At 33.3% G+C, this 10,844-nt stretch overlaps 1 protein-coding gene across 4 annotated transcripts; it reads left to right on the forward strand.

Moving 5' to 3' along the window:
- The first annotated feature begins 1,609 nt into the window (after positions 1-1,609).
- LOC120086019 (endo-1,4-beta-xylanase 1) lies at positions 1,610-7,379 on the forward strand. Of its 4 annotated transcripts, none has more exons than XM_039042413.1 (10): positions 1,610-1,718; positions 2,353-2,538; positions 3,037-3,129; positions 3,226-3,282; positions 3,664-4,031; positions 4,121-4,280; positions 4,613-4,956; positions 5,045-5,222; positions 5,327-5,863; positions 6,140-7,379. In XM_039042413.1, the coding sequence occupies exons 3-10, from the start codon at positions 3,046-3,048 to the stop codon at positions 7,244-7,246; spliced, it is 2,835 nt and encodes a 944-aa protein (XP_038898341.1). In that variant the 5' UTR covers positions 1,610-1,718; positions 2,353-2,538; positions 3,037-3,045; the 3' UTR covers positions 7,247-7,379. The 4 variants fall into 4 exon arrangements, with proteins under 4 accessions (XP_038898341.1, XP_090174532.1, XP_090174533.1 ...); XM_090318406.1 differs by having other exon boundaries at positions 1,717-1,881; XM_090318407.1 differs by lacking the exons at positions 1,610-1,718; positions 2,353-2,538 and adding an exon at positions 1,738-1,881.
- Positions 7,380-10,844: the final 3,465 nt, after the last annotated feature.

Here is a 10,844-nt window from a genome sequence, read left to right on the forward strand (position 1 = left end):
TTGAGTAAATTTCGAGGATGAAATTTTCTTAAGGGGATGAAATTTTCTTAAGGGGGAAGTAAATGTGAAACCCGGATTTCCATTTTTCCTACTTAAGCAGGTGATTAAGGGATTAACTAGGAGAAAGTTAAATCCTATGTTGAAGAAAAAGGAAATTTCTAAGTGTTGAATAGATTTTTCTTGAGTAGGTTTGAGTTAAGCTTAAATCCCTGAAAATTGACTAAGTATTGGACTAGACATTGTTATGCATTGGCCACAAGATCTTGGAAAGAGTATCTGATCATTTAGGTTATCCATCTATTACAGATCATTTAGGTTATTATTTAAACATGATCCACCATATGTCTCTACATACATGTTTAAATTACATAAAATAACTAGGATCTTTATTTATTGGATGAAGTGTATGCTCATAAAATAATAATTATTTTAATAATAATAATATACTCATAAAATAAAAATTATTTTAATAATAACAATTTGTTTATACAAAGTTTACAAACTAAAAATATATTTAGGACACCAATCCCAACAAGGTTTACACTGTAGTTCAAATATATTTCAGGTTTGCACTGTAATTAAATTTTGTTTTTTGCTAACCAATCTTAATAAGAATTATACTATAGTTCATCCTTTTATGCTCAATCGTCAGATATTTTTGGATTTTTGGTGTTGTTACGTCAGTATTTTAGATCACATTTTAAGCTTTTAGAATGTTGAATCAAATCTTGTTTTCCTTAAATGAAATCCAATAAAATCTAGGTTGTTATGATTTCAAAAAATATGTAATTTTAAAATAAATTAATTGTAGATACAAGTTAAAAAAAAAATGCTATTTATCTTGTTAGGCTTATATACATATATACACTCCTGCCACTACGCCGATTCGGATTGAAGCTAAATCCGATGGTCTCTCCATTTCTCACACATTTCAGCCCAACCATACAAATGGGCTTGGGCCTGTAACTGAATTTATTCATTCGAATTCGTTTACGGGCTTCGGCCCGCAATTGAAGCAAATTCATCTCTGTATTCGTTTAACGGGCTTGGGCCGTTAAATATTATCAACAAGGGGACCCACCCATGCAGTTTCAGTTTTCTTCAACATCAACATCTTTAAATCTGCATTTTTACTTTTTATTTAATTCTTTTGACATCCTAGAAAAGAAAAATCGAACACCGTATTTTATATTAATTAAGCTCTGCTCATTTTAATATATATATTTTATAGTTCAAACATCTTGTATATTTGATATACATGCTCTTTTCATTTAAAAAACTGAAATAACATTTTTTCCTCCTTATATAACATGATAATTCTATATTTTCATATTTTTTTTCTCTTTCTAAATTTAGAAAAGAGAGTGGTGATTTAAACTAATTACTTTTAAAAAGTTATCAGTAAAAACATTAGTTAACTTAGGACCAAATTAACCATAATTCTAAATCTTATTATTTTTTAGAATATTACAATTTATTTATGATAAAAATAATGTTTTAATTTCTTTTCACTTTTTTTTTCTTCACAAAAAGACAAATTTTTTGCCGCCAGCGCAAGGCAAGTTAGATTCGCAATTTTTTTACTAAAAAAAAAAACTATTAATTGTTAATTTTGGCATACAATACAGTAACAACAATTGGCGGGGTTCCAGTTACTTAGAGGAAGTTGCTTCTGAAAGGGGTTTTCTTCAACCTCCTCAGATTCTTTCCATTTTCAGGTTTTCACTACTACTCTCTGTTCATTCATTGTCCCTCCATTTTTCTTTTTAGTTAATCGCACTTCAAATCATCGTCACCATCTACATTCTAAATTTCAAACCGATTCGTGTCCAAATCCGATTGAACATGCCCTGCGGCTCGCCTTGCATTGATGTTATTTTGGCATGTATTCTGATTTGTATTCGTTGAATGACACTGGTTTTTTGAATTAAGGTTTCTCCATGCTTTCAATTGCTAGTTTTGTTGCCGGATAGCGATGCCAGTGAAGAAAGTTAATTGGTTTCGCTCTGGTGTCTATTAGGTTTTTTAATTTGGAGAAGAAAGCAATTAATCGTACCTCCTTAGAACATCGTATATTAATCTATAGAGAGAGTGCAATTGAATTTGGAGGCTCTTTTCCCATTGTATTTTATTGCAAGTTCCCTCCGAGCGTTTTTTTTTAATCTGATTGGATTGGATTGGATTTTTTCATCGTTTGTCAAAGCCCTAATTATATATTGTTCTTATAATGACATTTTCTACAATAAAATGCCGTGGTATTTGCCGAATGTTTCTTTAAAATTTAAACCATAAAATGATTTTTTCCAAACTGGTCCATTATGGAAATCGGACTTATGTTTTTATTTCGCGCAGAGCTGACGAAAGAAAACATCAATTCAGCTGGAAGAATGGCGCTGCGTTCTGGTTGTCTGTATTCTGATATTGGTTCTCGAGTGTGGAGGCATAATCGAGCAGTTGAATGGGCAGATTTAGGCTTTGTTGGTCTTATTCGTGAAAGGCAGTTTTCTGTTGGGAATGAGGGTTCCAATCAGCTTGAGGGTATGGACATCGAATAGGGAAACCCAAATCTATTTGATTCTCAAGGTCTCTACACGATGAGGATCTGGGCGAATAGAGTTCAAAAGTCACATCCCCAATTCCTTTTCCATCTAATATGAAGTTTTGGAAAACCCACTTCACCTAACTCCCAATTTCCATAAGTGTCTATACTATTATATTTCTTTTAAGCAAATTCTTCTAGTTGTCTAGGAAGCCAAGAACGAAAGCAAGAGATTTGCTTTTATTGGGAATTGGGAAACAAAGAACAGTCTTGACGCTTCCATTTCAATTCAAGCATATAGGGAGGGCACTAGTGTTGCTCCAATCTGCAAGACAAAGCAAAATATGAAAACCCTTTTGATAGTATTCAAATCCGGATTGCTTAACGGAAGCTGATTACAGCAACTTGTTCATTTGTTTAATGAGAAGAGAATTTAATTGTTTGTTTGGCTGGATATCTTGGCTTTCCTTAGAATTTACTCGTAAATCTGATTACAGTTCATATAAATGAGGAGGGCATGTACTTGCTGCTTCACAAGCCGATCTCCCAACATCAATCGTCAGAACCCCAACAGTGACAAGCCTTCTCAGGTGCCACTCTACCTTTCCCAAGCAATTCTATTTCTCTTTAACTAGTTATCTATTTCCTTATCTGACATAATTGGTTTTGCATTTGGATTCGGCTAGAGCTCTGCTGTGTCCATGACGACCACCCAGGAAAACAATGCCAGTGAAGTTTCAGAGGTAATGATTTGTTTCGTCATTTTTACAATTGTCATTTTTCCGGCTGGGACCCATTTATATAATCTGATATGTCATAGTGATCTTACTGATCAAAGGGATTCCTATATATGAACTCTGATTTTGGGCCAATTTGAATTGACTAGAGAAAAAAGTGTTATTGAAATGTGTCGTTGTTAACTCTTTTGATAAGAACTTTAAAATAAACTTTGAAATTGTTTCAAAAGTTATTTTGAGTGGTTGTCAAATTTTTCATTTTTTTTTTTCAAAATAACTCATTTTCAAAATTAAACACTGAGGAAGTTAAACTAAACACACCATTTGACTAGAGTTTATTTATATAGATGGTTTCCTTTCTCTGCATAACTTATACTTTTATGACAGGGTATGGAAGAAACCCCGACCAAATTAAGTCCTCCACGTGCTGCCAATATCTTACTGAACCATGACTTCTCAATGGGGCTGCAATATTGGCACCCCAATTGCTGTAATGGCTTTGTAACTTTGGCCGAGTCAAATAACCTGGACGAAGTATCCATCAATTCATGTGCTAAGTATGCTGTTGTTACCGATCGAAAGGAATGCTGGCAGGGACTAGAACAGGAAATCACCAACAATATTTCCCCTGGTATTACCTATTCAGTTTCTGCAAGTGTTGGGGTATCAGGATCCCTTCAAGGATCTGCTGACGTCCTAGCAACTTTAAAGCTAGTTTACAAAGATTCTACTACAAACTATTTGTGCATTGGGAGGTAACTCACTTTATTGTCCTGCGTCCATTATTTTTCCTTGAGAAGAAAATAACTGAATTTGGAAGACTAATAGATAAAAGTGCATGCAGAACTTCTGTGTTGAAAGAGAAGTGGGAGAAGTTGGAGGGGACATTCTCCTTGTCAACCATGCCAGACCGTGTTGTATTCTATCTGGAAGGGCCTTCTCCGGGTATTGATTTGCTCATACGGTCCGTTGAGATTACATGTGCTGGTCCAAATGAATTGGAGGTAATTAAATTTCTTTTTGTTAACCCCATCCTTCTTTGATTTAGTAAGAGAAGTTATATTCAGAAATAACCCCTTGTCTGCCTACTCCTTCTAGTCCAGTCCACATCCAAAACTTCAATGGAATTTAATGTCTCGATAGTTCTTATATGGATTGTTGTTATTCAGAATGACCTTACTTGAACAGGATCTATTGTTGTTGTACAACTGTGTCCTTGAGTTCTAAGGATTGTTGTCATTCATAACAATTTTCTGCTTTTCTTTCAGTAAAAAAGAATTAAGCTTGCGCTTGATTTTTAACTCAACTCTCTCTTCATGATTATCTTTTTGAGAAGGCTGGAAATGCTAATGCTGGTGATGAGAATATTATTCTAAACCCAAAATTTGATGATGACCTAAAAAATTGGTCTGGAAGAGGATGCAAGATTGCTCTGCACGATTCAATGGGAAATGGAAAAGTCCTCCCACAGTCTGGAAAGTATTTTGCCTCCGCTACCGAGCGCACACAGAGCTGGAACGGGATTCAGCAGGAGATCACAGGAAGGGTGCAGCGAAAGCTTGCTTATGATGTTGCTGCTGTTGTTCGTGTATTCGGCAATAATATCACCTCTACTGATGTACGGGCTACTTTATGGGTGCAAACACCAAATTCTCGCGAACAATATATCGGAATTGCCAAGTTAGTGTCTTTTTTTTTTTTTTTCACCTTGATACAAAGAAACTTGTACAATTTATGAAGAAACTGAAATGCGGTTGATTTGGTGAAGTGTGCAGGCAACAGATAAGGATTGGGTTCAATTACAGGGGAAGTTTCTTTTAAATGCTTCCCCATCAAAGGTTGTCATATATATTGAAGGTCCACCTTCGGGAGTTGATATTCTCATCGATAGTCTTGTTGTCAAGCATGCACAAAAGATTCCTCCTTCACCCCCACCACCTGCTCAGGTTTCTTGAATGATCAATTGAAAATCGATTTTAGGAGTTTTCCAGACTTGAATTATTGTTTTGAGTTTTAGAATGACTTATTGTTCTTGGTTTATTTCGTGCAGAATCCAGCCTATGGATTTAACATAATTGAGAACAGCAATCTAAGTAATGGCACCAACGGATGGTTTCCCCTTGGAAGTTGTACACTTAGTATTGGAACTGGGTCGCCACATATTGTTCCTCCCATGGCAAGAGACTCCCTTGGCCCTTCTCAACCTCTAAGTGGCCGCTACATACTTGTGACAAATCGCACACAAACTTGGATGGGTCCTGCTCAAATGATAACTGATAAGGTGAAACTCTTTCTCACATATCAAGTGTCTGCTTGGGTAAAGATTGGCTCTGGGGCAACTGGTGCACAAAATGTCAATGTTGCACTCGGAGTGGATAACCAATGGGTCAATGGAGGGCAAGTCGAGATCAATGATGATCGATGGCATGAAATTGGGGGTTCCTTTAGGATTGAGAAGCAAGCAACAAAGATAATGGTTTATATACAAGGTCCTGCTCCAAGTGTTGACTTAATGGTCGCTGGACTTCAAATCTTCCCTGTTGACCGCCGTGCAAGGTTAAGATATTTGAGGACACAGACAGATAAGGTAAAAATTTAGGCACACACACAGTCCATGTAGAGGAAGAAATTATAAAATATTAATATCATAGAATGAAAACAAGCGTCTTGGTGCAATTTTCTTAGCATGAAGTATTATACAGTTCGTAAATGATTATCTAGTTTAGTTTGATGTGCAAAATTAGTTTTTAGCATTCCTTGGTTGTTCAGGTCTCGTTTTCTGCATCATTCTCTTTAACTTTTCTGGTTCCTTCAACTTATTATTGCTGATTGCGCTTTTATCATTTTAATTGGATGACTGCAGATCCGCAGGCGTGATATCACCCTCAAGTTCTCAGGATCTAACTCTAGTGGCACGTTTATAAAAGTCAGACAAATGCAGAACAGTTTTCCTTTTGGGACTTGCATTAGTAGAACAAACATTGACAACGAAGATTTTGTCAACTTTTTCGTGAAGAATTTCAACTGGGCTGTGTTTGGAAATGAGCTCAAGTGGTATTGGACAGAGCCGCAGCAAGGAAACTTCAACTATAGGGACGCTGATGAGTTATTGGATTTATGCAAGAGCCACAACATAGAGACTCGTGGTCACTGCATCTTTTGGGAAGTGCAGGGTACTGTGCAACAATGGATTCAGTCCTTGAACAAGAATGATATGATGGCTGCTGTCCAAAATCGCCTTACAGGCCTGTTGACGCGCTACAAGGGAAAGTTCAAGCATTATGATGTCAACAATGAGATGTTGCATGGATCATTCTATCAAGATCATCTTGGCAAAGATATTCGAGCCGACATGTTTAAGAACGCCAACAAACTTGATCCATCAGCTCTCCTATTCGTGAATGACTATCATGTTGAGGACGGTTGTGACACGAGATCTTCTCCAGAGAAGTACATAGAGCAAATTCTTCAACTGCAAGAGCAAGGAGCTCCAGTGGGAGGAGTTGGGATACAAGGGCATATTGATAGTCCAGTGGGACCAGTCGTTAGTTCTGCTTTAGACAAAATGGGAATTCTAGGCCTTCCAGTCTGGTTCACAGAACTCGACGTGTCGTCCATCAACGAATACGTGAGGGCTGATGATTTAGAAGTGATGCTTCGAGAAGCTTATGCTCATCCTGCAGTAGAAGGTATAATGTTATGGGGATTCTGGGAGCTGTTTATGAGCCGGGACAATTCTCATTTAGTGAATGCAGAAGGAGAGATCAACGAAGCTGGGAAACGATACTTGGCTCTGAAACACGAATGGCTTTCACATGCAAGTGGACAGATCGATGAGAAGAGTGAATTCAAATTCAGAGGCTTTCAAGGAACATATAACGTGCAGATTGTGAATGCCTCCAAGAAGATGTCAAAGACATTTGTAGTGGAAAAGGGAGATACACCTGTGGAGGTATCTATAGATCTGTGAAAGTAAAACCAAATCCACTGCTAAGATACATTTCCAAAGATGTGGGATAATACAATAAAAACACTTCCCCTGTGTAATATTTCCCAATTCAAAATAATAAATACAGGTGTGTTGTTTGCTGGTTGTGAATGAATGTGATGTTTGCATTGAATGCCAACCATCCTTAAAACCTGTATTAAGTTTCTGGGCCCAATGAAGGGAAAAAAAAGGTATTGGGCCGGCGTGGGGTGGTATAGGTCCAAATGTTGATGGATTGGAGGAAAGGGTAAATGTGTAATATAAAAAATGTTTAGGGGTAAAAAAAAAAAAAGTAAAATTAGAGTGAGTTAGAAGAGAGCAGTTAGGTCCAGTCCAGGAGAAGGGAATGGAGGTGAGAGATTGAATTAGTGAAAAGGGGAGGGCCCTACAGAGCATCAAATCAAAGTGATAGGTTCCCACCATCTACCAGAAAAACTTTCTCCCTCTATTCTCTATTATATATATATATAAATATTTGTGTGTGTAAACTGTAAAGTAAGAAGAAGGAGAGGATGGGATGGGGAGCCACAAAGAGTCCCATCCTTGTCCCTAAATACCTGGGTTCAGGTGGAGCCCACTACCCACATGGGTGTATAGTGCGGACCCCACCCCTGTTTGCAGTTTGGCCTGCCCCCACCCTCCAAATGTATATGTCTATGTTAAGAACAAAAGAGAACACTAAGAAACAGAAGAATTTTGTTGGGTTTGGGAGAGTTTTGAGAGGGAAGGTGGAGAAGTTGCATAAACAAAGAAAGAAACGAGAGAGAATTGGTGGATTGCATGTTGGAGAAACCAAATTAAAGAGTCCCCGCGCTGTTCTCGCGCGCCTTTCCCTTTCCCTTAGCCTTTCCCTTTCCCCTCGTCCTTAAACACTGACACCTTCACCCACTCCTACTTTCAATGCCTTTTTTCTTTACATAAATACACCACCACCATTAAAGGATATCTAAATATAACATAGAAATTGGATCTTTAGGATCTAAACATAACTATTTTTTATTTTCTTTAGAATTTTATAAACAAAAATCATTTTTTTATTTAATTTATGAAATTAATCATCTCATTTTAATTATATTCTAATCATTAATTGACTTCAACATTAATAATTTCGAATTTAGTTAATAATATAAGAAAATATATTTTATAAAAAGGGAAGATGAGATCAAAAATGATATATTAATAGAAAAATACTAAAATAATTTTTATATATAATATGCTATTAATGAATGAATCAATATAAATCATTTACACTACATGATTAGATGATTATATGTTCATAATGAAAAGTCCAATTAAAATTAATCTCTATAAATAATTGCTTGATTATTAAAATATAATAAATTAATCAATTATTATAATCAAAAAATATTTTTTTGTTACTAACTAAATTTAATTAATCTTAGTTTAGTAATTAAATATATTTAAGATATTAGTACCTAATTAATTAATAATTTATGTAGAAAAGTAATTGTGTTCATTTAATAACTTTTTATTGTAAAAATAACTTGAATAAATATTTCAATAGATTATTATTGATTTATTAAAATAATTATTTATATTAATTTTGTTAAATTAATTTTAATTAATCAATTATATTCCAAAATGAAATTATAGAGAAAAAGAGAAAACTCACATAAAAATCCTTATCTATTTAAAATGAGAATGTCGGTTGAAAACTGTGAAACAAACCTACCATTTGCATGTCAATGTCTTTTCTCATGTAGAAAATCTTCCAACTAAATGACTATTTAATCCTAATATTTAATAAATATTTAGTGATCAATGTAAGGCTGTTTGCGTGACCCTATTAATGAGAGAAATATGAGCCGTGATCTCGAGGTAAATGTGTGTGTATTTTTGTGTTTAAATAATTATTCAATGCTATTAAATTTCCTATCATTCTTAAATAATGAAAATGCTAGCTATGATACAAGCTTTCAAGTTGTTTTATCTTAAAAATATTTAATTACGAACCTAACCCCATACGATTCCAGCTGGCTGGTATCTATTCCACAAAAATTACGAAATCTTCTCATTACTGACCTCAAAATTTGAGTGAAAATGTTATTTCACCTATTTTTCTTAAACTATGATTGTGTAATTGTTCTTTTTTTTAAAAAAAAAAAAAAAAAATCATCATCTGCAACGACAACATTTCCTTCTTTGTATTTTGTCTCTAATGACGGTAACAACAACGATGAATGAAATCACTTATTATACCTTTGACAATGTGCAACAATTGATAGCAACAAATGAATCAAGTTTATTGGAAAAAAATAAGAAAGTGAACAAGAATTAGAGCAACAACTAAGACTAGAATAAGAATGAGATAATGATAATTAAAAGTATAAATAGAGTAATTTAAAAATTCGAAAAGTACTTGGTAACATCAACAAAGTTATCGTAATTATATCAATAAATTTAATCATAAATAATTAATTTACATACCTTATTAAGGTTGCATTTTTAAATCGTCTATGCATCAATTTTTACTCGATGTAAACTATTTCAAATATCAAATTAATAAAATGCATGATTAGAATTGATGCTTCATGTATTAATGATTTTTCAAAGTAAAAATTTAAGGATATGATTATCCAAACAAATTGTAGGAAAGAATATAAATTTAAATGAAAGGACAAATTGATACATTAACCAAAGTTTATGATTTAATCGATGTAACTATTACTTCATATTTTTAAGAGAGAGAATTTAAAAATTTTATGAAATATTTATTATTATTTTTCCTGAAAGAATCCTTTTTTTCTTTACGTATATTAATAAAAATATCAAATAACTTAAACATGTGGGTCCTAAAGCAATATTATATTATAAAGTATTGTAAATCATAATTTTAATCCCTTTAGTTTTTGTACCGTGTTCATCTTTAAATATTTAAATAAAATATTTTAATTATAAAGCATTAATTTTTTAATGTCGTAATCATTTCTACATTTTCTATTAATTTTTCTCATTGCATCTTTCTGCAACAATACATACTCAGCTTTTTTTTTTTTTTTTTATATATATATTACGTTTTTATTAATATTTTATTTTATTTTATTATGATCAACCAGATAAGTCTATTAATGAATTTGAGAAAAAAAATAATAAAAAAACAAAAATATACAATATGAATAGTCAAATATTAATTTGTGTTGAGTATTATATATATATTAAAATTATATATCAAATGATGATTTAGTAGGTCCCGCCTCATTTCTCCCCATAAACATTTACCTATCATTTTGCTTCCCTAATTTGACCTTTTGAGATTTTTAAATTTATTTTATTTAAAGAATTCCATCCCATATCTGATATCATTACATATTTTCATATTCAATAAAGTTGAATAATTGAGGAATTAATGATTGAGCATACATGATAAGGTCAATGAAGTTCTCGTTGAAATTAACTAATTACCATGTAATTCTATGGTTTCAATTATAAAATCAAACCATTTACATGATTAAATTAAGAAAATGGTTGTACAATCTGTCATTTGTTATTAATAATGTTCCAATTTTAGGATGATAAAAATTAGAGAGAGAATCTTAAATTTTTTAAAATTTGTAATAAA

This window comes from Benincasa hispida, chromosome 9, assembly GCF_027475165.1.
Source record: "Benincasa hispida cultivar pf3 chromosome 9, pf3_genome.v1.1, whole genome shotgun sequence".
Lineage (NCBI taxonomy): Eukaryota > Viridiplantae > Streptophyta > Magnoliopsida > Cucurbitales > Cucurbitaceae > Benincasa > Benincasa hispida.